Source organism: Sorex araneus, chromosome 4 (genome assembly GCF_027595985.1).
Source record: "Sorex araneus isolate mSorAra2 chromosome 4, mSorAra2.pri, whole genome shotgun sequence".
Taxonomy (NCBI): Eukaryota; Metazoa; Chordata; class Mammalia; order Eulipotyphla; family Soricidae; genus Sorex; species Sorex araneus.
In genome coordinates, this window is record NC_073305.1 from 221,298,671 (window position 1) to 221,326,532 (window position 27,862).

The 27,862-nt window shown below is 56.8% G+C and overlaps 2 protein-coding genes across 2 annotated transcripts; one reads left to right on the forward strand and one right to left on the reverse strand.

The window, feature by feature from the left end:
• The first annotated feature begins 529 nt into the window (after positions 1-529).
• On the forward strand, positions 530-17,759 carry TRAP1 (TNF receptor associated protein 1). Its single transcript, XM_055136076.1, has 18 exons — positions 530-669; positions 5,184-5,348; positions 5,971-6,053; positions 6,459-6,599; positions 7,299-7,370; positions 8,076-8,236; positions 8,894-9,003; positions 9,388-9,461; positions 9,796-9,951; positions 10,423-10,543; positions 10,829-10,898; positions 13,070-13,217; positions 13,777-13,962; positions 14,133-14,271; positions 14,867-14,952; positions 15,677-15,822; positions 17,409-17,481; positions 17,575-17,759. Exons 1-18 carry the CDS (start codon positions 588-590, stop codon positions 17,674-17,676), a joined length of 2,115 nt encoding a protein of 704 aa, XP_054992051.1. The 5' UTR covers positions 530-587; the 3' UTR covers positions 17,677-17,759.
• DNASE1 (deoxyribonuclease 1) lies at positions 17,721-27,492 on the reverse strand. The gene is made up of 10 exons (XM_004604154.2): positions 24,225-27,492; positions 19,426-19,798; positions 19,189-19,336; positions 18,991-19,079; positions 18,826-18,909; positions 18,620-18,735; positions 18,366-18,478; positions 18,135-18,289; positions 17,951-18,047; positions 17,721-17,868 (listed from the first exon to the last, which is right to left on the reverse strand). Exons 3-10 carry the CDS (start codon positions 19,333-19,335, stop codon positions 17,821-17,823), a joined length of 849 nt encoding a protein of 282 aa, XP_004604211.1. The 5' UTR covers position 19,336; positions 19,426-19,798; positions 24,225-27,492; the 3' UTR covers positions 17,721-17,820.
• Positions 27,493-27,862: the final 370 nt, after the last annotated feature.

A 27,862-nucleotide genomic window follows, 5' to 3' on the forward strand; every position in this document is an offset into this window, starting at 1 on the left:
TTTTTGGATGGTGGCAACGAGCCCTCGGAATCGTCCGGGGAGCTCGCGGGGCGAGGCTGGGAATCTGCATTTCGCGGGGCAGCGGATTTGGGGCAGGGGAGGTCTTGCCCCCTAGCTAGCTCTCACCCCAGGCGGGCGGGAGTCGCAACAGTGTGTGTAGAAAGGAACGCGGTTTGCCAGCCGGGGAGGCTCCGGGCTGGCGTTCACGAGTCTGGAGTCCCGAGGACCAGAGGCCGGATTCGGCTGCAAAGGAACGACTTGCGCTCGGTGGCCGGGTCACGGCGTCCGGAGACCCCCAGGTTCATCGCTTGGGCCCACACCGCTCTGCACACCCGCGGCGGCGGTGTGAACTCCGGCCCCGGGTCCGGGACGCGCCAGCAGGGTGCTCGGCGCAGGCTGTCGCCCTTGACAACGCGACCCAAGGTCACAGAGGTCCGGCCCGGGGCTCGAGGGCCCGCGCCCGCGCAGGCAGTGCCCCGGGCAGCCCGGCGCGCGCGCCGTGACGTCATCCCGCCGCGCCCGAGGAAGGCAGGCCCCGGCCCCGCCCCCCACGCGCCGCGCTGCGCCCGGGCGCTCGGACGGCGGACATGGCGCGGGAGTTGCGGGCGCTGCTGCCGTGGGGCCGCCACCTGCGGCTCGTGCTGCGGGCGCCCAGCGCCGCCGCGGGAGGTGAGGGCGGCCGGGAGCGCGCGGAGGGGCGAGTGCGGGGCGCGGCGGGCGGGCCCCCCCCCGGAGCTGCGGCGGGCGGGCCCCCCCCGGAGCTGCGGCGGGCGGGCCCCTCCCCGGAGCTGCGGCGGGCGGGCCCCCCCCCGGAGCTGCGGCGAGCGGCGGGTCCGAGGCTCCGCGGGGCCCACGCCGCCGGCGGTGACGTTCGGGTGCCCGGGGTCGATTGGGGTGGGAGTGTCCTGCACCCCGTGAGGACCCACCGAGCGCGCGCCCACCCGGGCCGGCCGCCGCGTGCAGGGCAAGGGGGCGAGGCCAGTGGCTTTAGGGCACCGCGCGCAGAGGTGGCAGCCAGGCTTGATTACTGTTGCGACAGCCGCTGTCTGCGCCTTTCACCAGACAATGTCCTGTGCTCACGTTCTCTTTCCTTATTTTTGTTTTGTTTTGTTTGGGGGCCACGTCCCACGGTGCTTAGGGCTTGCTCCTGGCTCCGCGCTCAGGGATCGGATCGTTCTGGGGAGCCCGGGGGACCTTCTGGAGTGCAAGACAGACGCCCCTCCCACCGGCATAGCCTGTGCTCATTTTCTAAGTCCCACCACTACTGAAGATGTGGTTGCTTGCTTATTTATTTATTTACTTATCTACTTATTTATTTATTTTTGGCCACACCCGGCGGTGCTGAGGGGTTACTCCTGGTTGTGCACTCAAGGATCACGCCTGATGGTGCTCTGGGGGCCCTACGGAGTGCCAGGGAGCAAACCTGCGGCGGGGCATGGAAGGCAAGCACCCTGCCCGCTGTACTGTCTCTCCAGCCCCCAGGTTCTAAGGTGTGCTGACTGTATATTCCGTGGACCACATTCTGTCGCTTCATTGTGAAGACACGGTGCCTCCCTTTTTTCTAGCCAAGGGACCTTTTGTTCTCTTGCAGCTTCATTGCAGGGCTTCACTCTCTTCTGCTTGACTCTAAGCAGTGAATCCTGTTCTGGCGCTTTCTGCATTTCAGATGTCCTCCACATTCTCCCTGTATGAGATTAGTGTGAGGGACAGCTTGGGTTAATTGAATGAAGGGTGAATTTGTCTGATCCCGGTTCAGCTCCTGTTACTGCAGTGGTCCCCGTTCACTGCCCGGAGTGGTCCCCAAACCTACCCCGTACAACACAGTGTAAGTCTGTTGGAGGAGGCAAGAAAGAAAAAGAATGTGATCGTCGGAGAATTCATTCACTAATGAAGAAAATTCAACATTTTGTTTAGCATCTTCCTCTTCCTAGCAGAGTTTTATTTTTTATTTATTTTTTTATTTTTTTATGTATTGGTTTTCTGGGTCACACCTGGCAATGCACAGGGGTCATTCTTGGCTCTGCACTCAGGAATTACTCCTGGCGGTGCTCAGGGGACCATATGGGATCCCGCTGGGAATCGAACCCGGGTTGGCCGCTTGCAAGGCAAATGCCCTCCCCGCTGTGCTATTGCTCCAGCCGGCCCCCCCCCTTTCCGTCCCCCCAAGCAGAGTGTGAGCTTGTTTATCTTCACACCTAGGTAGGACTTCGCCCTTGTCATGCTGCTGCCTCTGCTGTAGAAGTCTCTGTGGTGTGGGGGTCAGCCTGACTCTGCAGCGGATACACTGGGAATGAGACTCTGGAGAGGGTGGGACGCTCCTGTCGGGGCCCAGGGCAGAGGTTCCCGGCATATTGCGGGATGGGATTGAAGTTTCGCAGATGAGTATCTGGGTGAGCAAACCTCCAGGCGTAGGCGGTTAATTTACTTTGACAAGAAATGAGGGGAGGGGCTGGAGCAATAGCACAGCGGGTAGGACATTTGCCTTGCACACAGCCGACCCGGTTCGATTCCCAGCATCCCATATGGCCCCCAGCACCTCAGGGGTAATTCCTGAGTGTAGAGCCAGGAGTAACTCCTGTACATCGATGGGTCTGACCCAAAAAGAAAAAAAAAAAGAAGAAGAAGAAATGAAGGGAGCGTGAACGTGAGGGTAAGGAGGCTGCTGTTCAGGCTGCTAGGCAGGCTCGTGAGTAGGGAGTGCTTGCTGTATTTGTTTTTTATTTGGGGGCCATATCTGGCGGTGCTCGGGACTTGCATGCCTGACTCTGCTCAGGATAACTATTCTGGCAGGGCTCAGGAAACTGTAGAGGGTGCCAGGGCTCGAACCCGAGTCAGCTGGGTGCCAGGCAGGTGCCTGCCTGCCTCTGTACACTCTGGCCTCCTCTGCGCTCAGCGGTGCTGTTGGCGCCCCTGAATGTGGTGGAGAGCCTTGGCGCCCCCGCTGGAGGGGGGACTGCTCATTTCTTTCTTTCCCAGTGACGAGCATGTCTGAATGTTCCTTTCATGAACGTTGTCTTTTGGACAAGTGGCTTTTGCTGGCCCTGTGCTCGGGTCATGCCTGGCAAGGACCTGGGGACGATGGGTAGATGGGTAGAAACCAGGTTGGCTGTGCACGGCAAGGACCTTCCCCGCCCCACCGTCTCCAGCGCAGACATTCACTGCCATTCCGCCGTTCATCAATTTGCTCAAGCGGGCACCAGTAATGTCTCCATTGTGAGATTGTTACTGTTTTTGGCATATCGAGTATGCCACGGGTAGCTTGCCAGGCTCTGCCAAGCGGGTGGGATACTCTCGGTAGCTTGCTGGGCTCTCTGAGAGGGACAAAGGAATCGAACCCAGGTTGACCATGCAAGGCAAACCACCCTACCCGCTGTGCTATCGCTCCAGCCCAGCGCAGACATTAGGGCTTAAAAATATATATTCTTGGGGCTGGAGATATATATGTGTCTTTGTGTGCGTGTATATACTGTACGTAAAAATAAAAAATATGTGTATATTCTTTTTAATAAGAGGGAGGAGTTCAAAACAAAAAAATTAACCTTGGGAAAACTCTTTTTTTTTTCTTTTTGGGTCACACCCAGCAATGCACAGGGGTTACTCCTGGATCTGCACTCAGGAATTACCCCTGGCAGTGCTCAGGGGACCCTATGGGATGCTGGGAATCGAACCCGGGTTGGCCGTGTGCAAGGCAAACGCCCTACCTGCTATGCTATCGCTCCAGCCCACCTTGGAAAAACTCTTTAGAAAATCATTTGAATTTTCTCTCTTCAAGTCCGTGTTCTCCTTTGAACAGGTGTCATGCTTGTTTGCTTTTCAGTTTCTCTGCCTGTCTCCACTCTGGAGGAGCCTGGGTCCTCTCAGTAGTTCTCGCTCTCTTTCTTCACATCTTCCTTTTATTTATTTTTGTTTATTTTGTGTTTTGGGCCACCTGGCCATGCTCAGGTGTTACTCCTGGCTCTGCATTTAGGAATTACTCCCGGTGGTGCTCAGGGGACCATAGGAGATGCCAGATTGATGCCAGATCAAACCCAGATCAGCTGCGTGCAAAGCAAGCCCCCTACCTGCTGTGCTATTTGTTCAGCCTTTCCTCTCACGTCTTTCTAAATAAGTTTAAATAAACTAAAACTACCTTGCTTCCCTCTCCCCACACAAAAAAGTATTTGATCTTGCAGTGAAGGAGACCCTCATAAACAAAAAACTGACTTTCTTAAAAAGTTCTTACAACTCAGAAAGAGGATCATAGGAATTTAACAGTTTATTCAAAAGTAAAATGGAAAGGACTGCGGGTTGTGGGGGGTCCCATGCCTTGGAACTGTTAGGAGCCACATCTGGTGGTGTTGACAGTCATTGAAGACTGGGCCACACCTGGCGGTACCAGTGGCTCTTCCTGGCTCTGGGGTCCAGGTGGGGTTGTCTGCATGAAAGGCGAGTTTCTTAAATCCCAGTATTGTCTTTCCCACCTCTCAGGATTCTTGAAATGATTCAGGTAACTTCTGGAATATTAATGGTTAAGAAGTTTGTTTGGGGGGCTGGAGCGATAGCACAGTGGGTAGGGCGTTTGCCTTCCACGTGGCCGACCCGGGTTCAATTCCCAGCATCCCATATGGTCCCCCAGCACCTGAGTGTAGAGCCAGGAGTTACCCCTGTGCATCTCTGGGTGTGACCTGAAAAGAAAAAAAAAAAAAGTTGTTTGTTGGGACCACACTCAGCCTTGGGGTTACTCCTGGCTCTGCTCTCGGGAGTCACTCCATATGGGGTGCTGGGGACTGAACCTGGGTGGGCTGCGTGCAAGACAAGTGCCCCCCCTTCTCTCTGGCCGGTTAGGAATTTAGATCTCGGCCCTCTCCATTCTGAAGACGCCGTATCTCCCTTGAGCACGTAATTCTCTCCCCTCACATCTCCCTAAATGTCTTTCAGTGAAAAGTATTTTTCTCCACTTGAATGCGTTTTCTCCATCTCACCTTGGTTTTGCAAGTAGAGCGTTTGGCCTTCTTGCTTCCGGCCTCCCAGGTCAAGGAGTGTTGCCTGGGGCGGGGGCATGTGGGAACCGTACCCTGATCCGTGGCGTCTGTGAGATGTCAGCGAAGCTACAGGCGGGGCCCTGCTGCGTCCTTGGTCATTAGGTCTCGGGTGATGAGGTTCTCACGGGTCTCACGAACACTCCTGCTCACGTGTGTCTGCAGGAAACCCAGCTCTTCGGCTTCGGCGGGCCGCGGTGCCGTGTGGGGGCTGCAGGCGGACCCTGGCCTCCAGCTTCCAGGCGGGCCGGCCGTTCAGCTCGCAGGCGGCGGAGGACCGGAAGGAGGAGCCCCTGCACTCCATCATCAGCAGCACGGAGAGCGTGCAGGGTAGCCTGGATAGAGCCCCGGGGGAGGGGAGGGAGGGCTCGCCCAACAGTGCCCCCTGCCCGCCCTGCCAGCCTGCACTGCCTCTTGCCCCCTCTGGTGGCCGCTGACGGCAGCGCCGCCTCCGTGGTGACTCAGAGCACATCTGCTTGCAATCAGGGCCCGAGCGCGGAGCTGCTGGCCAGGCCGGGTCGGAGCGGGCCTCCCGGTTCCCGGGCAGCACTCGGGCGCGGCTGCAGAGCCCCTCCTCAAGGAGGTCCACTTCTGGCTTTCGGAGCTGACCACGGAACCCTTGAGGTTTGGGTAGAGGGCAGAACAGAAGCCAGTTGCCTTTTGGGTTTGGTTTTCTGTTGTTGGTTTTTTCCTAAATAAGCACTTTGGAAACTGCTGTTTTTAGGCTGGCTTCCAGGGTTGGCTTGCGAGCCAGCCCAGTTGTCACGCGCGGGCACTACGGAAATGCTGACCCTGTGGGCCACGGGGAGCATGAGCCGCCTGGGGTGGGGGCGCCTGATTAGGCACCGAGATTTCCTCCCTGGGCCCAGAGACCTCTCCCCCTCCCTTATCCTGAAGCGTGTCTGGTGTGCTCTTCCACGGAGGTGGAAATCGTACCTCTGATTCCTTACAGGGTCCGTTTCCAAGCACGAGTTCCAGGCTGAGACAAAGAAGCTTCTGGACATCGTAGCCCGGTCCCTGTACTCGGAGAAAGAGGTGCGGCGCCCGTTCCTCGCCCCTGGTTCCGGGGGAAGCCAGAGAGCATGTTCTCCCTGGACGCTGGGCCCTGTCCACCGTGGAGGGGTCGCACCCCAGAGCAGGGGTGGGTGATCACGGACTCACATTCGGAGGATTGGGTCCGGGGGGCCTGGAGTGAATAACTGTTGCTGATCATTAGTTCAGACTCCTTGGCTGCCTGCTCCGCTGTGAGTCAGGCCCGTGGCCGGGTGGTGAGTGTTGCCATTGGCGCCCGCGCAGGGTGGGGCGGAGAGTGCTCCAGCGCGCACTGGCTCCAGGGGGCGGCCGCCCACCTTTCCCTGACGTGCTGCGCTGCGGGGAGACGGGTTGGAGCCCGACTCCTGGGCCCCTCTCCCCAGACGGTGCCCCCGTCCTCTGCCGTAGGTGTTCATTCGGGAGCTGGTCTCCAATGCCAGCGACGCCTTGGAGAAGCTGCGGCACCAGCTGGTGTCCGCGGGCCAGACGCTGCCGGAAATGGAGATTCATCTCCAGACTGACTCTGAGAAGGGCACCATCACCATCCAGGTAGGGCCCAGGGGGACGGGACCCGCCCTCGGCTGGCGCGTCTGAACGTTCTGCCGCTGGCTGGCGGCGCATCATCGCTTCCTTTTTTTACGTCTCTTTGAAAGGCCTGTTTCTGCTCACTTTTGGTCAGGTGCTTTTGGGTGTGTCTAGGTGGAAGCATTCTGAACATACTCTCCATAAATCCTATTTCAGTATGTGCCACAAATTTTCTCCCCGTCTGTGGTTTACCATACTTGGGGGTTGTTGGGGATCGGTCCTGGGTCGGCCGTGTGCAAGGCAGCACCTTCCCGCGTGCTCCCGCCAGCCCCGCCTGCCTCTCCAGCCTGCCGGCAGCCGTGGAGCACCGATCGGGCTTCTTGTACCCACTTCTGTCTTCTCTGCTTCCTGCTTATGCTCGCCTGAGGCGAGTTCTGCCCGTCTCGGAGCCCGAGGCATCTCCCTCAGGGCCAGGGTCCCTAGGCCGGCTGGGCAGGGGCAGCATCCTCTGATTTTCTCCCCACGAGTCACCTTGGCCTTTGTCCAGAGTCCGTTGGTGTTGGCTGTGCCCGCCTCGGCCGTGTCCTCCAGGGCGCTTCTTTCGGGAGGTCCGGCCAGAGGACAAGGTCTTCCCTGGTGACATGTGCCACTCAGCCCAGCTGACCCGACGTCTCCCTGCCCCGGGTACCTGTGCTGTGGCACTCAGTACCTCCCTGTCCCCAGGACACTGGCATCGGGATGACCCAGGAAGAGTTGGTGTCCAACCTGGGAACCATCGCCCGGTCGGGGTCAAAGGTGAGCGACCCTGCCCTTGTCGCAGCCGTGTGGCCCCGTGGGGGAGGTTTCCCGACGTGATTTCTGGTGTCGCTCTGAGGCCCTGGCGGAGCAGGCCGAGCTGCGTGCCCTGGCCCTGGGTGCAGGGTCACAGCCCGGCCTGAGTCCCTCTGCCTTCGGCTTAGCCCAGGGCCCCCTGGGATGGTGCGTTGGGGCAGTTGGTGGCAGTGTTGTGCACGCTGCGGTGTCTGCTCCAGGCCAGGCGGGCCGCACACCCTCCTTTTGCGCTTTGGGGCCCGCGCAGGGGAGCAGATGGCCTTCCTCCGTAAGACCCGCCTCGGCCCCACGCGCCTGCCCCCCAGCTCCGCCAGGAGAGGCGCTCGGCACTGCTGGCCACGCTGACCAGGCTCAGGAGCACTGTCGGAGAGCGCGACCACGCGTCCCTTTTACTGCGTTCTGTCTGGGAACCGTGGCGGCCAAGTGCCTTGCGGTGTTGTAGACGAGGGTGTTTCCCACCAAGTGTGGCGTCTGGGAGATGTGCACAACACACGGGCCTCCCCCTCCCCCACTGACCGGGTGTGGCCCTCCGTCAGCAGGGTGGGCTCGCTCTCTGCTGCTGCCCCGCAGGGTCCCTGGGCGGGGGCTGAGGGAGGCCCTGTGCTGGCACTCTGAAGAGCGGGCACAGCAGCCCGGAGGCTGCGCCCCTGACCGGCCTGTCCGCCCCAGGCCTTTCTGGACGCGCTGCAGAACCAGGCGGAGGCCAGCAGCAAGATCATCGGCCAGTTCGGCGTGGGCTTCTACTCGGCCTTCATGGTGGCCGACAGTGTCGAGGTGTACACCCGCTCAGCGGCGCCCGGCAGCCCTGGGTACCGCTGGCTCTCGGACGGGTGAGTGAGGCAGCGTGACCCGGCCTGCCCCGCGTTCTCTGGTGCTGTCGGCGCGTGTGGGGACTGAGACCACCCTTAGAAGGCGGCAGCACCGGGGGCTCCTGCTTCTTGTTTTTGTGTCACTGTTGTTGCTAGGCCCACCAAAGCTCCCCCAGCAGTGCTCGGGAATCCCGGGCCACTGATGTGCTCAGGCTGACTCCCGGCAGTGCTCGGGGGACTGTGGAGTGCCAGGGACCAAACCCGGGTCGGCCACGTGCAAGGCAAGCGCCCTCCCCGCTGGCCTGTCGCTCTGACCCCGCCTGTGTATTTTTTTGCACAAAGCCCGAAGCCTGCACTCGGGGAACACGGCTTCTCTCTCTGCTCCACATGTGTGGCCCACAGGGGACGCTGCTCGGTCCCCCCCTCAGCTGCCCATCTCTGTTTATGAGGGGGCCGGCCCCGGTGGCCCCAGCAGGGCACGGACGGTGAAGGCGTGTCCCCAGAGGCTGACGACCCCCAGAGGCCCAGGAACAGGGGCCTTCACGTGGGGAAAGCACTGGGGACACACACTGGCGCCCTCGCTGCAGCAGCCTCGATCCCCGCCATCCCAGCCGCAGACTCCCTTCCTCTGTGCTCGCTGTCGCTGCGTGTGGCACCCTCATCTCCGCCCTCTCTTAGCTCTGGGGTGTTTGAGATCTCGGAAGCCTCCGGCGTTCGACCTGGGACCAAAATCATCATCCACCTCAAGGCCGACAACAGAGAGTTCGCCAGTGAGGCCCGAGTTCGAGGTAAGGGGAGCCTGCGTCGGGTGTGGGCGGGCCTGTGCGCGTGCGTCCTGGGCGCCAGGAGCTGTGTGCCGGGGGCTTCCCAGGGGGGACTCCAGTCAGGCCAGTCACCCCCCTTGGGGTTCCTTGGTCCTGTTTCCCTCTTGCCTGCAGCCCCAGTTAGCCGGCGCGTCTGTGCCGTGGTTTCTCTGGGTCTCCGGCCGAGAGCGTCCCGAGGGCACCGCGTGTGTCCCTGTCTTGGCATGAGACGGGTTGACAGTGCAGGCTCCGCGCACGCCACTGTCAGCTGCCAGTCTCCTCACTCTGGGCTTCTGCAGGGCGGGGTCCTGCTGACCCTCCGGGGGGAGACTCTTCTGCCCGCACGAATGCTGTCTGCTTCTCTTCCAGACGTGGTGACCAAGTACAGTAACTTTGTCAGCTTCCCCCTGTACCTCAACGGGAGGCGCCTTAACACCTTGCAGGTGAGCCTGAGCTGCTGACGCACGGAGGCGGCCTCAGTGACCCACTGGCGGGCTGCGGTGGGGCTGGGTTAGGCTGGCTCAGTCCCGGACAAGGCGTCTGTGTGCACTCGGGGCACCACACTTGGCATTGCTTAGGGGAGCGTGCAGTGCTGAGCACTGAGCCCAGGGCTGCGCCACAGCCTTTGCTCCGTCTCCCCTGCGCTGTGCCTCATTTCTTGTCCGTGCCTGGTACCTGTAGGCCCTCGTGGGCATCTTCCTGCTTAGTCTGTCAGGGGCCCTCGCCTGGCCCCCATGGGTGCTGGAGGGCAAGCTTTGACCCGCCACCCTGTGCCAGGCCGTCTGGATGATGGACCCCAAGGACGTGGGCGAGAGCCAGCACGAGGAGTTCTACCGCTACATCGCGCAGGCGCACGACAAGCCCCGCTACACCCTGCACTACCGGACGGACGCTCCGCTCGGCCTCCGCTGCATCTTCTACGTGCCGGGAGAGGTGAGCCCCGGCCCTGGGCCCACTGCCCGTCCCGGCATCCTGCCCCGAGTGAGCGAAATCTGTGGCGGGGGGCAGGGGGGCTGGGTGAGGTGGACACGGCGAAGCTTCCGTGGAGCCCGCAGGAGGGGCACAGACCCTTAGCGCTGGGCAGGGGACAGGTGTGGAGTCGTGGCCCGTGAGTGGGGCCGGGTAGTTCAGCCACCGTGGGCCGGGCTGCACCCTTCCGGCTTTACCCACGGGAACCCAGAAGCCCTCAGCATCCACCCGGGGAGACTTGAGCTCATGGTCAGCACGTGGTCTCGGGGATCTGAGAGCCGAACCTCGGCCCAGGGCTGGGAATCCATCATTTGTTCTGTTTTGTCCCATGGCCACGGCCATACAGTTCCCGACAGCCGCCCCCCCCCCACCCCGTCTCCCTGCCCCGCCCAGGCTCCGCCCCACGCAGCCTCACCCTGTCTCTCCTCACCCCAGAAACCGTCCATGTTCGACGTGAGCCGGGAGCTGGGCTCCAGCATCTCCCTGTACAGCCGCAAGGTCCTCATCCAGACCAAGGCCACGGACGTGCTGCCCAAGTGGCTGCGCTTCATTCGCGGTGAGGCGCTGCCCAGGCGGGTTGGGAGGGCGGGGCCTCAGACCGGTGGAAGACCTGAGGCGACCGTGGACACGATTGAGGTTCGCTGTGGGCACACCCAGCAGCACGCAGAGCTCACTGCGGACTGAGCTCAGGATCGGGCTTGGCGAGGCACCCTCCCCGCCGCCTGTCTCCGGTCCCGGAGCCGGAGAGCTACACTGCCGCCCTCCTGCGACCTCGACTGTGGCTGAGTGTAAGCTCGGAGCAAGCAGGGCCGAGTGTCACGTTCTCCCTGGTGTCTCCCAGGTGTGGTGGACAGCGAGGACATTCCCCTGAACCTGAGCCGTGAGCTGCTGCAGGAGAGCGCGCTCATCAGGTGAGCACCGCGTCCGCCCGGGACTCGTCTGCAGGAATTGTCCGACAAGTGGTTTAACAGAATGTCTTTGTCCCGGAAACGTCTAGTGGCCCTGGGTCTCTTAGGGCCCCTTGGACCTAAGGCTTGGGGGTCTGTCGTGGAGATCCACGTGTTTCCTTGTATCAGTTTACTTCTATGAGCTTTCTGAATTCTCCTTTGTTCTTTGTTGTTTTTGTGGGGTTTTGGGATTTGGTTTTTTTTTTTTTGCTTTTTGGGTCACACCCGGCGATGCACAGGGGTTACTCCTGGCTCTGCACTCAGGAATCACCCCTGGCGGTGCTCAGGGGACCGTATGGGAATCGAACCCAAGTCGGCCGCGTGCAAGGCAAACTCACTACCGGCTGTGCTATCACTCCAGCCTGGGTTTGTTATTTTTTAAGATTATTCAGTTTTATAAATTAGCGTCCTCATGTCTGTCCCCATTCCGTAAGCTGAGAGGGTCTGGGTGCAACTGTGCCACAGTAAGAAAGAGTATGCTTTTTCCTGAATGTTCTTCAGTTTAAAAAAGTGCAGTTGGGGCTGGAAGTACAGCAAGAAGGGTGCTTGCCTTGTACATGGCGACCCGGGTTTGATTTCCAGCACCCTGAATGTTCCTGGAACCCTGCTCGAACCCACCAGGAGTGATTCTTGAGTGCAGAGCCAGGAGGAGGCCCTGAGCACCGCCGGGTGTGGCAACAGGAAAATAGTGCAGTGTCAGGTTGGGACAGCCGGCGGTCAGGGCTCCTCTGTCACACGCTTACTAGGCTTTGTTCCCGAGTGCCACGTGTGGTCTCCGAGCCCCGCCAGGACTGATCGTATTTGGAGACATTTTCCCAACCTTGTGGGAATGTGACAGCACACTTGTCCCTCATTCATGGTTTTTGTTTGTTTTTTGTTTTGTTATTGTTTTTGTTTTGTTTTTTGGCTCTTTGGTTCACACCCAGCACTGCACAGGGTTACTCCTGGCTCTGCACTCAGGAATTGCTCCTGGCATTGCTTGGAGGACCCTGTGGGATGCTGAGGATCGAACCCAGGTCGGCCATGTACAAGGCACATGCCCTCTCTGCTGTGCTGTCACTCCGGCCCCTCATGTTTTTAAAATTTTTTTTTACATTAAATTTTTAAAAAATAACAACGTTCCATTATTTCTAGTTATTCATAGTTCATGGTTTACTCTGCGGGGGTGGCAGGGGCCACTCTTGGTCAGAGGGTTGAGTGCTGGTTCAATCCCCTGCACCCCGTATGGCACCCCTGAGCACAGCCAGATGTGGTCCAGAAACAACCAAAAGATATACTTTGTTTGTATATACGCATATGTTTAGGTATACAGTTATTTAGATGCATATAATATGTAAGTATGTGACATACGTGTGTGGGTGGGTGTGTATACACACACATATAAAGGAAGTGACATGATGGCTGGTCCGCGAAACGTTTCCCGTTGTGGCCATGTGCAGAGCTTGTGCCGTCACTGTGCGCACGCTCCTGGTGGAAAGCTGGACCCTCTCTCGCCTCATGCCCCACTCTAGGGGCATTTTTCTTTGGGTGGGGTTGGGGGGCACACCCAGCGTTCTCCATAGTGATTTCGGGGTCTGAGCTCAGGGATCACTCCTAGCGGTGTTGCGGGACCATAGTGCCAGGCCAGTTGCATGCAAGGCAAAACTGAAATTTTTCTTTCTTAAATTTTTCTTTTGTTTTTTTCTTGTGTATAAGCACAGCTAGCCCCTAACCCTATACCAGGGCTTTTACTTGCCCTAAGCCTCGCCTTCACCTGCCAGGGCTCCAGCTCTGGCCTCGGCCTCCAGGTGGGATTGTTCATGCCACCACCTCCGGGCAGACACTGAGGTGTTGGCTTTTGTGCAGCACCTCCTGGCCCGTGACCCCTGCAACCTGGTTACTTCCTGAGGTGCTGCCACGGTTGGGCCCCAGGCTGGAAACTCCGCCGGGACTGGCCCTCTGTTGGTTCCCCTGGGGCTGCCCCCTCAGCGCTCGCCTGAGGCTAACCCTAACCCTAATCCACACTGTCTGGCCAGTGTGCAGAGCTCCTCTCCCGTTCCTTGTGGTGTGACGTGTGTTGTTTGCCCTCCTTGGCGGGTTAGCAGGGCTCCTGCGTTCATGTTCCTTCTGGCCTGATGTACGTTTCTGTTGCATAGGAAAATCCGGGACGTTCTGCAGCAGAGGCTCATCAAGTTCTTTGTTGACCAGAGTAAGAAAGACCCTGAGAAATACGCCAAGTTCTTTGAGGATTACGGCCTGTTCATGAGGGAGGGCATCGTGACCACGGCTGAGCAGGAGGTGAAGGTATGACTGAAGTTGGTGGCTCTGAGTTGCTTGGGACACTAACACTGCCTTTGGCCTCTGTGCCTCTTTCTGGGGACAGGACCGAGCTCGCACCCTGCTCCTCTCCGGACTGTCCTCAGCCCCGCGCCCAGGCCCAGGACCTGAGGCTGGAAGAGGCATCTTTGTGCTCCCACAAGGGCCTCAGGGGCTGGGGCGAGGGAGGGAGGCACGGCCGGCCAGCGCATATCTCTGGTGTCGTTAAGAGGGTTCTGGAGACCCTGTGAGGGAGGAGTTTCGGGGGAATACATGAACAAGCTGCAGCTCTACTGTGACCAGTTCCAGAACCTTCTCCATCTCAAAGAAGCTGACTCTTGCTGTTCTAAAACAGCATCTGGGACACGACTGCCCAACCCTGGGGGCCGCAGGTTCCGTCGGCTCTGGGGAGGAGGTGGCCTAGAGTGGCCCCTCATTGTGGAGGGTGGCTCTGTCATCCATGACCCCCCACTCCACTCTCCTGCCACAGCCCCTCAGGGGTTGGAAGCGTTTGAGAACCCAGAGGAACAGACCTGTTTGTCTGTAGGAGGACATCGCCAGGCTACTACGGTATGAGTCCTCAGCCCTGCCCGCGGGGCAGCTGACCAGCCTGCAGGACTATGCTGGCCGCATGCAGCCCGGCACCCGCAACATCTACTACCTGTGTGCCCCCACGCGGCACCTGGCCGAGCACTCGCCCTACTACGAGGCCATGAAACAGAAGAACACTGAGGTGGGTGAGCACTGGAGGGAGGGCATAGGCTACTCAGCAAATTGTCACCGTCCCCACAGCTCAGGCGAGGCCTCCCTGGAGCTCTCCCGGGTGCCTGGCCAGCCCTCAGCATTGGGGTCCGTCTGTGAAGGATGAGGCCCCTTCAGGCTAGGTGGCGCTCCGTCTTGCAGGTCCTTTTCTGCTACGAGCAGTTTGATGAGCTCACCCTGCTGCACCTCCGTGAGTTTGACAAGAAGAAGCTCATCTCTGTCGAGACAGACATCGTGGTTGATCACTTCAAAGAGGAGAAGTTAGAGGACGGCTCTGCAGGTGGGTGTGGGGTGCGGGTCCTGCCGAGTCCTTTCCATCGGCCCAGGCTCAGCAACCCACTGTGGACCTGTCAGCTGATGAGCATTTCCCTGTGGAGACCCTGGGGCTCTGGTGCTTCCGGGTGGGCTTCCTTAAACGGCAGCTGCTTCCCGATCTACATGGGAGTCGGGCCACCAAGTGCCAAGCCCTGCTTTTATTTTTAATGCGGACCATAGCTGGCAAATGCTCACAAGTCGCCTGGGACAGTATAGGATCCCAGGGCTGAAACCAGGGTCAGCTGTGTGCAAGGCAAACGCCTTACCCCTGTAACAGCTCTCCAGCCCACGGGTCCCATGTAATGTTTCATTTTTATTTTCTGATTGTGGGGCCACCTCTGGCAGCGCTCATGGTGTCAGGCTCACCGGGCTGGCTTACAGTGCAGGTCCCTCCTCTGCTGCCTCAGCTGCCCTTAGGCTGGACTGCGGAGAAGCCCTTTCCGGTATCGGTGGCTTGTCTGCCCTGGGCCGGCCACCAGAGGGGATAGCTGAAAACCAGCTTTGAGGGGCTGGACCCAGTGGGACCTGGAAATAGGTCCCTGAGTGCTGCTCTCCTCTAGCTGGTGACCGTCTGTCAGAGAAGGACGCAGAGGACCTGATGGCCTGGATGAGGAATGTACTGGGGCAGCGTGTCACCAATGTGAAGGTAAGGCCGCAGAGCCGCGTCCATGACCAGGATGAAGGGGACCAGGCGTGTCGTGGCTGTTCCTGTGCTCCACATGTGGGAAGGCCCCAACCTCCACATTCCCTGTGGAGAGGGGGACTGAGAGCGAAAGGGAACTCCAGGCCAGTAAATCAGTGCGGGGGTGGTATTCTATAGCTGGACCCCAGTGCCTTAGTCCACACCCCCAAGGGCCAGGCCCCACTTCTGCCTGGTGGAGGTACAACTTGGGGTTTTGGGGATGCAGGGGGTTTTGGGACCACAGCAAGCAGTGGACAGGGACTTTCTCATCTGGCTCTGCTCAGGTGACCCCTGGTGGTATTCTGGAGACCCCATGTGATGTTAGGATTCAAACTGGGGTCTGCAGCGTGAGCTGATTCTTGGTTTCTGTTGTGTGACGTCACAATAATGACAAATCTAGACAGTAGAGCCCACAGCCCACCTCAGCTTGGAGCCGCAATCCGTTGAGGTTTTGTTAGATCCAGGCTCCATCATGGCTGTAAGGGACACTGGGCTTCTCAGCCCTGGGGGTCAGATGCTGGACCACAGGCTGTGAGGGTAACAGTTGCACCGTGATGGGGGCCCTAGATCTTGCGCTGCTCCAGACCTTCCCAGCATGGGTTCAGCTCCCACTCCATGTCGATGATGGTCCGGGAGGGGAAGCCCTGGCACCTCCCCTAGTGAAGAGGGTCCCCACCTGGCCACGTAGGTGACTCTTCGCTTGGACACGCACCCTGCAATGATCACCGTGCTGGAGATGGGGGCCGCCCGGCATTTCCTGCGCATGCAGCAGCTGGCCAAGACACAAGAGGAGCGCGCCCAGCTCCTGCAGCCCACCCTGGAGATCAATCCCAGGTAAGGCTGTCCTGTCCAGGGCCTAGGGGACCCCACAGGTGGTCCCTCGAAGTGTTTTAGTCGTGACATGCAGTTTGGCATCTCAGCACCTCCAGAATGGATCGCTCTCGAAACAGCCCTATACCAGGGCTCCTTCTCCAACAATCTTAGCTGTTATTTCCTTCCTTGGCCTGGTAGTTTCACACCACCAGCCACTGTGCTAATTCAGGACTTGAGTGAAAAGAATAATGCCATGTGCGTATTTTCCTGTCCCCCAGTGACTGGGATATGGTGGTGAGGTGTTCGTTTTGTAGCTGATTAATACTCATGGTGTGGTTCTCAGCACACTTGCTTTGTAAGAGGCCAAACCCAAGCCGCCTGCATGTGCTTGCCCTGGCCCGCACTTAACTGGGCAGTTTCCCTTTGAACATTTTGGTCCCTGTGTTCTCTGGAGGTGAGAACCCCCAGGTCTGTACATACTGACCTTATTTTCTGTGACACAGACTTTAACTGAAGGAATTCTTTCGCAGGACACTTGGGAAGTATTTCCCCACAGCATTGCTAGATTTTTTGGGTCCTGTTTTCAACTGCTTGAGAGTTTGAACCACCTCCTGGAGGAAGTATGGATTTGGCTCTCCAAAAGACAGTCATGTGAGCCACGAGTTTATGCTCCTATATTTACTTCTGAAAAGCTCTATGGATTTTTTTTGTTTTTTGTTTTTTGTTTTTGGGTCACATCCAGTGATGCACAGGGCTTACTCCTGGGTCTGCACTCAGGAATCACTCCTGGCGGTGCTTGGGGGACCATACGGGATGCTGGGAATCAAACCCGGGTTGGGCCGCGTACAAGGCAAATACCCTACCCGCTGTACTTTTGCTCCAGCCCCAAGGCTCTATGGATTTTGTTGTCTGGGGTTTCTTGGGGATGAGAGCTCATCACCTTGAACACCCATCATCCTTGTAGGAAGTGAGTGCTCTTTGTAAATCAGGCTGACACATCCACACATGAACAGATTGAAAATTTTGACTATTGTTTCCAAACAAGAACATAGTATCTTGAAATACTTTGTTGTATATAAGATAGCTCCTTTAGAAAATCATATTCAGCAACCATTTGGGGGCCACACCTGGAAGTGCTCAGGAGTGACTCCTGGTGGTGCTCCAGCAAGTGCCTTAAACTCGGCACTATCTCTTGCCCAATGAAATTTAATTTTAAAATGACGTTTATAAACAAAATGTTAGAAAATTAAAGTTAGAGAGATTTGGTGTTTGCCTTGCTTTCTCCCTGCCAGCTCACATTTGATCCCCAGCATCCCTGAGTGTGGCACAAAACCGCAAAATAAGACAGACTTCTGTAAATCACATGCCACTTTTTTGGGTTTCTAACTTTTTTTTAAATTCACTCTCTTAATTAATACTTTGCTTGGAAAGGCTTTTCCCTTCTGAGATGATAACACAGATTCCTACCTACTACACTTTATTGTTTCACAGTTAATCTTTGATCCCCTGGAATTTGATTGGAGTAGAAGCCCAGCTTACCTCCCCTGGGGGCCTAGCCAAAGTTCAGTAGAGAACTCCTAACCATTTGTAGGTTTTCTGGGTTCTAGGCACACGCTCATCAAGAAGCTCAGCCAGCTGAAAGCGAGCGACCCTGAGCTGGCCCAGCTGCTGGTGGAGCAGGTGAGTCTGGCCGGGCCTGACAGCGGAGGTCAGCCTGTGGCTGGGGCTGGGCAGCCACCCAGCTGCCTCCTGAGGATCCTGTCTACCTCCTAGATCTACGAGAATGCCATGATTGCCGCCGGCCTTGTGGATGACCCCAGACCCATGGTGGGCCGCCTGAACCACCTGCTTGTCAAGGTCCTGGAGGGGAGGTGACCAGCACCTGCGGGGGAAAGAGCACTGACAACTGGGCTGCAATATCCCTTTCAAACTTTATTAAAGGTATCGTATTGCCTTACTGTGTTGGACGCTTCAGTCTGGAGGGCTCTGGGAGCATGACTGACCGCCGGCCCTTCAGGCTTATTTCAGCATCACCTCCACCGGATAGTGGTCACTGATGGCCAGGGCCTGTGGGGAGGAGATGGTCACAGTGGCGAATTACCTACACACTGTGCCCCATTAGTCCGGCGAGTGAAGGCCAGGCACCTACCAGCTGACTGCTTAGCCTGTATGCACTCTGGAAATCGAAGGGGCCAGCCGAGTCAGGCACAATGGCGTCCTGCAGCTTGGTTCCAGCGACCACAATCCTGCCCAGCACAAGTTCCCGTTAGCACTCAGGCGGCCAATACCTGTACCGCTGCCCCCGGAAGAGGCCCTGCGGTACCCCTGCTCACCGGTCATAAGCACAGTTGGTGGTTGTCACTGTGGTGTCAGCGCTGTCGGGAATCAGCCACAGGAAGGCTGGGTTTGTGCGCAGGCGGATGGATGACCACTGCGATTGGCTCACGTAGCTGCAGCCAGCATTAAAATCACCCATGAACATGATGTCCTGCCGGGACACAGCAGAGGGTTGGCTCGGGGTACCAAGTAGGCTGGCCACCAGCCCACATAGGCCAAGGCCCCACCTCCAAGTTCCACTTCTTCCGGATGTCCAGGTAGACATCATAGAGCGAGTTGATCTCGGCCACGGCCTCATCAGGGGCTGCGTGCAGAGGAGCGATGGCAAACTCCTTCACCTCTGTGGAGACAGCGTCTGCTGAAGCCTGGGGCGGTCATGCATTTGGGGGTGGACCTTGTCCAAAGCACAAGGGCGGTTCAGGGTAGCATGTGACACTCAAGGTGTCCTCAGAGGGGCTGGCAGGGCCTCAAGTGCACTCACCGGTGTACGGGGAGGAGAACTTGACGATGGCGGGCTCTCGGCTGAAGGTGTCGTTCCCACACGGCTCACAGCCGTCGTCATACAGGTATGAGTCCAGCACAGACACCTGGTCGGGCCTGACAGCGGAGGTCAGCCTGTGGCTGGGGAGGCCTGACCCGAACCCTGCTCTGCCTCTGGGATGGCTCCCCAGAGCCCCGGGCCATTACCTGAACACAAATAGGTAGCGTTCCTTGTAGGTGCTGCGTCCCAGAGGCTCGCTGACCACATAGTGGTAGGTGTTGGGGCCCTTCCTGGATGGATGAAACATCCAGAGTCAAGGGACGCTTAGCCTGACTCCAGCCCCTGAGGGATACCCAGCCACTGTTACCCACATATTTAGTTGGTCCAGAAGTTTCCCCACGGCTATAAGGTGACTGTCTCGGACCTCCTGGATGACGGTGATGTCATAGCGGTTCAAGATCTGGTGACAGGACCAGAGCTGTACTGAGCAGGGGGTTGCGAGTAGGGGTCCCAAGACGCAGATCTGCTCAGGGACCTGTGACCCCTCCCAACCAGCCATGTGGACCCACCTGCACAATGTAGTTAGCGAGGGTGGCGTTGGAGATCTTGGCCTCTCCAAAAGTCCGGATGTTGAAAGCTGCTATTTTCAGGGACAGTGCCACCTGGAGCATTCCAGCCAGGGCAAGCAGTGCCCCTATCAGCTTAGCACTCCTCATCCTAAAACAGTAGAGGTGATGACTGGGTGCCTGGGAGCAGAGGCACAACCCCCGGGACCTCTGGGCACACAGCTCTGGGGCACTACTCGCCTGGAATGTGCGTCTTTGCAGGCCACAGGGTCCTCTCCTGCAGGAGCTGCTGCGGCTAGGAGTCCTGGCACAGGAATGCCCGTTCTGTCCGCATTTTAAACATCTAGGCAGCTGTGACCTTTTCCAGGCGTCACGGGGTAGGCGGGAAAATGGTGCTGCTTGTCTTTCTCAGCCACCTGTGCTGCTCCCAGAGGCGCAGCCAGCAGTGTTTGCTCTGGATGCTACAGTCCAGGCACCTGTGTCGGTCACATAGGCTGCTCTCCCAGACGAGCGGGGTAGGCACAGCCTGTGCAGTAACCTTGACCAGAGGCTGCTGCCTGCTGCAAGTGGGGCTGGTGGCCCAGGACCCATCCCCTGCTTTCCAGTCCCCGGGCTGTGGAGAGAGCACAACAGGTAGGGTGCTTGCCTGGCACACAGCTGACCCAGGTTCAATCCCAATCCTCCATGTGGTCCCTGGGCAGAGCCAGGAGTAAGCACCTCCAGAGCTATACCCCTGCCCAAAAGCACTAAGAGGTGCACAAGCCCTGGAAAGGGCAGGGCCGGGTGAGGTGGGCAAGAGGCCGCATGGCCTAGGAGCAGGCCACAGGAGGCAGCAGCTGAGGGTCTAAGCCTCGGGGCTCTTCACTTCTTCCTGGAACCTCCCGGAACCTCTGATCTTGCTTTTTAGTTGTATTTGTTTCCTTTGTTAAAAGAAGTCATCACAAACTTGATGGCTTAAAACAACAAACATTTATGAAGTTTTAGGGACCAGATTCTGGGGGCTTCACGCCTTGGGAAGCACTGGCTAAGGGGGCAGGGGGAGGCATATCCTTCCTGCCTTTTCAACTTAATGGGGGCACATCCCTTGGCTCACGGCCAGAACTCCCATTCTCTTCTGCACAATTCTGTTCTGACCAAATTTTGGGCCCTCCACAATAATAAAGGCTAATCCCCACCTTGCAAGCCTGAATCACATCTGCAAAATCTCTTATGCTATTTAACCCTATAGGTCCAGGGCTGTGAGGAAGGGGCGGGGCGCAGAGGCCAGACGCACCACAGGTGTGAAGCATGACACAGAGGGGAGGAGAGAGAATGAGAAAAGCAAACGCATTACCAGGAGTAACAGAAGTCATGGAATCCCACTGGGATGTGTGGGTCACGATGCAGAGCGGCTGGTTTCCCTGGGCATCTGCAAGAGGGGGTCCTTGGGATACCAGCTCTTAGCCTGTCAGAGTCCAGACCCCCTGCTCCAAGCTAGACCGTCTGTGTGCACAACACACACTGCTGACGATCCTTGTGAAGTGTGGGGGTCAGTCAACCTGAAGGGGCCCTAGCCCACACCGGTGTGCTGGCCCCAGATGGGAGTAGAGGCCTATCAGCACCCCGCCCTCCTTACATCCCGCTCTGGGGTCTCCCAACCTCTGCCCCCACCCTGGCGCATCACTGTACAAGTTGGATCTGGGTTGTCCACCGAACAGGAAACTCAGTGTGCCCACTAGGCATTTTTTTCTCACATGCACAGGGCATGTGGGAGCCTCGCTCTAGAGCTGGGACGGCAGCAACCCACAGCATGCTCTTGTACTGTGGTGGAAGGTGGGAAACTTCCAGAGTGGTGGAGAGAAATCCCATCGCCTCCCAAGGTCGGGGGCCGGCAGTGCAGGGGCATCTCCTGCCCACTCTGCTGGAAGTGATGCCTGCCTTAGGTTGCTGGTTAGAAAAGAGAACTCTGTATAGGGAAATCTCAGCTGGAGTGTGACCTCAGTGACCCACACCCCCACTTGGGGCTCACCATCAACGGTCACAAACCCAGGCCAGCACTCGCCTGCCAGTCGGCACACAGTACGTGGGCAGCTACCCAGACGGCCCAGGATCTGAGGGAATCTGGCTCTACCTGCCAACTTAAAGCAAATACCAAGGGCAGAGGCTCACACTCCCCAGCACCAGGGGACAACTCAAAGCCACCCAGGAAATGCCAGGTCAAGGGCAGTATCATCAATTTCAAGAAAAGTGAGGAAATCAGAGCTAACCGTTCACTGTATTATGTAAATGCAACCTGTGATCTTCATTTGGAGCCTCAACAGTCTACACACGTTTAATAATTTACGAGGTCATCAAAAATTTGAACACAAATCTGGTAACCAATTAAAATTAAGGTTTTCTGTCTGATGATGTCCTTGGAGTTGTTTCCAATGATCCTTAAACTTCAGGTTCCCGATAATTAACAATGAAATGGTATGTATTTGCTCCTTGAAGTTGGGGAGGGATGGGTATGTGAGGCTCATGCTAGTTTTTTGGCAGTTGCAAATAAGTTGCAATTTTCCATGATTAATTTTGAGAATTCTATAAATAAAAAATATAAGCTGAAACCTTGGGGCTGGAGAGATAGTACAGAGGTTACGGCCTTTTTTGCCTTCATCCTGCTGACCCAGTTCCTTCCCTGGCACTGCATGGGGTCCCCAGAGTACTGCCAGGAATGACCCCTGCCAGCAGCAGTTACAGCGCAAGAGGGAAAGAAGGCAGTTGGGTTGTAGTAAGAGGGAGCCCTTTCTTGGAAGGTGGGGGCGAGGAAGACAGTGGGCTCAGATGGCTGGGACCTGTGGGAACAGCCCTAGCCCGTCCTCGGGCACCGCTGTGCAGGGCACGCACCCCAGCAGGATCCCGCTCCAGACTCCGTCTCCTGCTTCCACTGTGGTGGAAGGTGGGAAACTTCCAGAGTGGTGGAGAGAAATCCCATCGCCTCCCAAGGTGACCTTTTCCAGGCGTCACGGGGCACACAACACACACTGCTGACGATCCTGCTCAGACACCTCATTTGGGTCCCTCGTCCACAGGGGCTCCATAGGGACCCGCTGGGCATGTACGTGTCCCCATGGCCTCCTGCTCGTCCCTCCCCCGGCAGTGGGGCACCCGTCAGGCTGCATTCTCCCCCACTCACCGCTGTCAGCAGCTTCTCATTGCTCTGATGTCAGGCCCGCTGCCAGGCTTACACTTGGCTCTGTCCTCCCCACAGCAAGCGAGACCCCCCCCACCCAGGCCAGGGTCACCTTCCTCACGCCCTCAGCAGTTTTCCTTGTTCCCGTTGCTCCTGTTTTCCCTGCTGCAGGCCTGTGAAACAGACCTGGCCGTCCTGTGCCTCCAGTGACGAGAGGCGCCCGGAGGGAACGTCCCTTCCACAGGAGCGTCCAGCCTCCTGCCCGAGAGACAGGGGACACTGCTTGGGCTAGTGGGCTGGAGCTGACCAGAAACAGCCATGGGGTGCTGGCCCCCGGGGCATGACTCCCTCAGCCAGACTCGACCCCTTCTCTTCCCTACCTGGTCCTTCGGGGAGGCGGGGCACAGCCAGCAGTGCTCAGGGTTCAAACCCGGGCCTCCTGCAGCACATGAGCTCAGCCTGCCGCCCGGGCCGTGCCTGGGGGTCAGCACTCGGCGCAGCTGGCAAGCTGCCGGCCCTGGCCCGTGACCCGGCATCAGCTCCCACCCTCATGACTCTCATTCTGTTCATCATAAAGAAACCATTAACCAGGGTGGAAAATTTCGCAGCCCCACACGTCTGAGTTGCGACGACCCACAACACCACAACAGCTTCAGTCCTGTCGGAGTGACCCGGCTTCCGCTTCCACACCTGGCACTGAGGCCTGAGCAGCAGGGCAGACAGCACATGAACTCCCAGCCCAGTGCTCAATGCTCCTTTCCTCTGCATTTAGGAGAGAAGCAAATGAAAATGCACTTTTATTTATTTATTTGCTTTTCGGGCCATACCCGGCGATGCACAGGGGTCACTCCTGACTTTGCACTCAGGAATTACCCCTGATGGTGCTCAGGGGACCATATGGGATGCTGGGAATCGAACCTGGGTCGGCCGTGTGCAAGGCAAGTGCCCTACCCGCTGCGCTATCGTTCCAGCCCCAAAAATGCGCTTTTAAAAGGCACTTTCTGGGGGGGGGGTGGTAAAATTAAAAAAAAAAAAAGGCACTTTCTGAGGTGCCCGCTGGAGAGACTGGCAGCCAGGAGGATAAATGCTCCACATCGCAAATCTGGGAGAATGGAGCCAGACAGAGGCAGGACCAAGGGAGCCAGCGCAGAAGCTGTGGCAAGCAGGAGGGGCTCCTCTGGGGTGACGCTGCTGTCAAAGCAGTGAGGGTCTAGAACCACTCTGCCCTGTTATGATGGGCCCATGTCCCACACTGGTCCCAAGAGGAGCTGGCAGGGGAGAGGAGGGACTACACACGTGGCAATGTCCCCAGGTGCAATAGCTGTGGGGACAGGACTCGGGCAGCTCCCGCAGCTCCCCGCTAGCGTGTGCCCAGCACTGTCCTTCCCAGCTCTGCCCACCCTTCCTCGATGGAGCAGCTGGGATGACTGGCAGCACTGTCCCCCGGCCTGTGACTGACCTTTCCTTTCCGGAGGGTCTCTGGACCTCAGAGTGCTGAGGTGACAGTGCGGAGATCACTGCCCCAGCCTGGGCCCCTCCACCCCCAGGAAATCACAGGGTCACGCTCCAAAACTGAGCTCTGGTGAGAGCGGGAAGTGCGTGGGAAAAGTCGCCACAAGACTCGAGTGAGGAAAGGCCCCGGGCGCCTGGCCTCCCCCAGGGGCCCCTGAGACAGCCGCTCGCCACACCTGCAGTGAGTGGGAGAGCCCTGACCGTGGGCAGGCACAGCCCCTCCATGCCCCACCGAGCCTTGTGGCGACAGGCAGCACCCGGAAGAAAACAGGCAGGAGATGCAGAGACCCTGGCACCTTCTGGAACCATGAGGCCAGGCTGGGGTACAGCAGGATTCCCATTCTCGAACCCCAGATCAGAAACCACTTGCACTCACCGTGCGGGACTGGCGTGCCAGACTCCCTTGCTCGTGGTCGCATGGAGACTCGGTGCCATCAGGGGACAGCCAGCCCTTCTTGCAGAGCCGGTGACCAGCCCTGGCCTGCAAGCAGCTGGCTGGGCACAGGGCAGGGTCCTGGTGCAACGGGCCCTTTCCGCTCTTCACCTGGGCTCACTGCCCAGGCCTCAAGGAGCTGACACGCGAGTCTGCTGAAGGCGTGGGGTGGCGGGGAGGGGCAACACTGCATCATCTTGCTGTTCATTCACATGGTGACACGAACAGAAGAATGGAACTGAAGTGTTCATGGCAGCGCACTTAGCCAGAGAGCACCCCTGCCCGAAAGCTTCTGCTAGATAATAATGACACTGTTTTGAATCCCTGACACCACACATGGTTCCCTGAGCACTGCCAGACATCACTCCTGAGCACAGAGCCAGGAATAGCTCCTGAGCACTGTTGATATGGCCCTACATACACCCCAATCCGACAAACTGGTATATATAAACAATGAAATACCATTCAGCTATGAAAAGGATGAAATTTTGCAGATTGTAGCAGCTTAGGTCAAATTCCAAGTTGCATCATGCTAAGCAAAGACTCAGAAAGTAAAAGATAAATACCAGATGATCCCACTCACAGGCAGAATATAAATAAGGAAAGGAATTAGATAATCCCCAAATGGAAACAAATCCTAAGACAAGATCAGCAGGAACTGGGGCGGAAGAGGGGAAAGGGAATATAAGATAATGGTGAGGGGGTGCGTGGCACCAGCAGGTCAACCTGTACCCATGAGGCGAGTGAATCAGTAATTGGATGGTGCCTTCAGACTTCCTGATATCCCAAAATTGCCACTGTGCCCTGGCTAGACCCCAACCACTCAGGACCAAGTTTCCTGAGAAATGAAATGGCCAAAAGTGGGAGCCATGCCCTCCGGTTCAGCTACACAAGCTCATTTATCGGCCTTGCTTCAGAAACCCATAAATAAATCTTGAAAAAGATAAAAAGCCAAAGTTAATCTCAGAGGACCCGCACAAGGCTGAGCAGACCCAGGTAAATTGGAAGTGGCGGAGGCAGGTCAACTTGGTACCCACCCAAGCAGAGACCTCGGCAGTCAGCCACTTGCTCCCACAATCCAAAATCACCTCCATGCCCCTGGCTGGACTCCACCATCTCAGGATGAACCTCACCGAGATATAATCTGCTGAAAATTCAGGTATGTGGGTTTTGTGACTGAAATCTCCAGGCTTTCTTGGGTCGAGGTTGGCTACCTCCCCCCCACCTCCCTGTACTTCCAGAAACCTTGGCAGGCACATCCAAATCTCATAGCTGCCACCCAGTTATAAAGCTACTCCAGACATTCCTTCCCAACACAAATACTGAATGCCCTGAACACAATGACCTCTTAGTACCTGTATTGCAAACCATAAAGCACAAAAGGAAAAGGAGAAAGAAAAGTGCCTGCCATAGATGCAGCTGGGGGCGGGGGGTGGGGTGTTGGGAGATTGTGGGAGGGAAACCGGGAACATTGGTGGTGGGAAATGTACACTGGTGGAGGGATGGGTGTTGGATCATGGTATGACTGAAACTCAATCATGAACAGCTTTGTTATGGTCTATCCCACAGATATTAAATTTAAAATTTTTTTTAAAGTAATGTGGAGTTCATGTTCACGAGAGTCACTTGATCAGTGGCTGACTAAATAACAGGACTCCTACATTTTAAAAATAATAAGGGCTGGAGAGATAGCACAGTGGGTAGGGCGTTTGCCTTGCATGCGGCCAACCCGGGTTCAATTCCCAGCATCCCATATGGTCCCCTGAGCACCACCAGGGGTAATTCCTGAGTGCAGAGCCAGGAGTGACCCCTGTGCATCACCAGGTGTGACCCAAAAAGCAAAATAAATAAATAATAAAATAAAATAAAAATAAAAATCATAAAATAATGGTGGAGAGGTCTTGAAACTGGTGGAGGGACAGACGTAGCTCTGCCACTATACAATAAGGGCTTTAATATGAGTGTGGACTCGTATTATGATACCCCGATATCAAGAGTAAACAAATATGGTCAGAGAGATAATACAGAGGCTAATTTGCTGTTTTTGTGACACACCTTGGCTCACATCGCACCAATTAAGAGGTACGGGAAATGCACATGTGGTCCACAAGAGCATCACCAGGGGTCGCTCCTGAGCACAGAGCACTGCAGGACGTGGCCCAAAACCCAAAATAAAGCTGCATTAGAAAAACAAATAAAAAATAAAGGGCAACTTGGAACTGAGCAGAAGCATGAGCCTGAGCCAAAGAAAAGTGACAGCTCTGGTGAAAGAACGTCCTTTGACCTCAGGGCACTATGAGCGTGCTGACAACTTCTCACCCGAGCTAAAGGATATCTGGATGCTCTGTCTTTAATGGAACAAACAAATGCTCAGAGCAGGCGTTGACTGTCAGCCAGCTCCTTGCCCACAGTGAAAGGTGACAGTCCCACTCTAGGCACAGGACACCCCTGCTCCCTTCCTCATTAACTTATTTGTTGTTTTGTGACACACCTGGCAATGCCCAGGGCTTACTCCTGGCTGTACACTCAGAAATTACTCCTGGCGGTGCCTGGGGGATCCTATGGGATGCTGGGAATCAAACATGAGCAGGCCACATGCAAAGCAAACACCCTCCCGGCTATACTTCTACTCCAGCCCCCTATGGTGATTTTAAAAGGCAACCAATAGGACATCTTCTGATGATAATGGAGAATCAATTCATTATTTTTAGAACTTGAAAAAAAGATTAATTCTGCTTTTCCTAAATAAGATACAGCAAGGAGTAACTTAGGGTCAGATAGTACAGCAGGTAAGGCACTTGGCTCGCACACAGCTGACGTTGGTTGGAACCTTGGCATCCCATATGTATGGTCCCTCAAGCAACACCTGAAGTAATTCTTTTTGGGATTTTTTTCTTTAGCTCTTTGGGTCACACCCGGTGATAATAAGAAATTACTCCTGGAAGTGCCAGGGGGACCATATGGGATGCCAGGGATCAAACCCGGATCAGCTGTGTGCAAGGCAAAGCCCTACCCACTGTACTCTTAGTCTGGCCCACCAGGAGTGGCTCCTCAACACAACCTGCTATGCCCCAAACCAAAACAAACATGGGGCCCGAGAAATACTACAGCAGCGAGGCCACTTGCCCTGCATGCATTCAATCCCCAGAACTCCCTCCATATGGTATCCTGAGCTCACCAGTCGTGATCCCTGAGCACAGAATTCTGAGTACTGCACCACCAATGTATCCCCAAATCTCCCGCCCTCCCAAAAAACCCCACAACTCAGTATTTCTAGTCAGTTCAGATTCCAAACTGAAGGGTCTCTTTACCAACTATATGGACTTTCCAGCTGTCTCAGGAAATGTTAACCTGTCATATTGGTATCAAAATGGCATGCTGCCAAGTCTGACATGGCAAACACTGATGCCAACTTTCTAAAGGAAAGCCATACTAGTTGTCCTCATCTTTATGACCTACTGGCCCAATGGAATGTTACTTTACGAAGTAAATGGATGTCAGAAATTAAAACGACTAGGCCAGCCTCCTGAATAGCCCTAGAACTACAAGATGTCTACTATTTAGAACAGGGGCCAGAGAGA

Excerpts from the sequence above, each read along its gene's own strand:
- TRAP1 (XM_055136076.1), top strand. The coding sequence starts at position 588 with ATGGCGCGGGAGTTGCGGGCGCTGCTGCCGTGGGGCCGCCACCTGCGG. Across the intron at positions 9,004-9,387 it reads CAGTGAGGCCCGAGTTCGAG|ACGTGGTGACCAAGTACAGT; the intron begins GTAAGGGGAGCC and ends CTTCTCTTCCAG. Across the intron at positions 10,899-13,069 it reads CAGGAGAGCGCGCTCATCAG|GAAAATCCGGGACGTTCTGC; the intron begins GTGAGCACCGCG and ends TCTGTTGCATAG.
- DNASE1 (XM_004604154.2), bottom strand. The coding sequence starts at position 19,335 with ATGAGGAGTGCTAAGCTGATAGGGGCACTGCTTGCCCTGGCTGGAATG. Across the intron at positions 18,290-18,365 it reads GGAAGAAGTGGAACTTGGAG|GACATCATGTTCATGGGTGA; the intron begins GTGGGGCCTTGG and ends GTGTCCCGGCAG. Across the intron at positions 17,869-17,950 it reads ACAGGCTAAGCAGTCAGCTG|GCCCTGGCCATCAGTGACCA; the intron begins GTAGGTGCCTGG and ends TCCTCCCCACAG.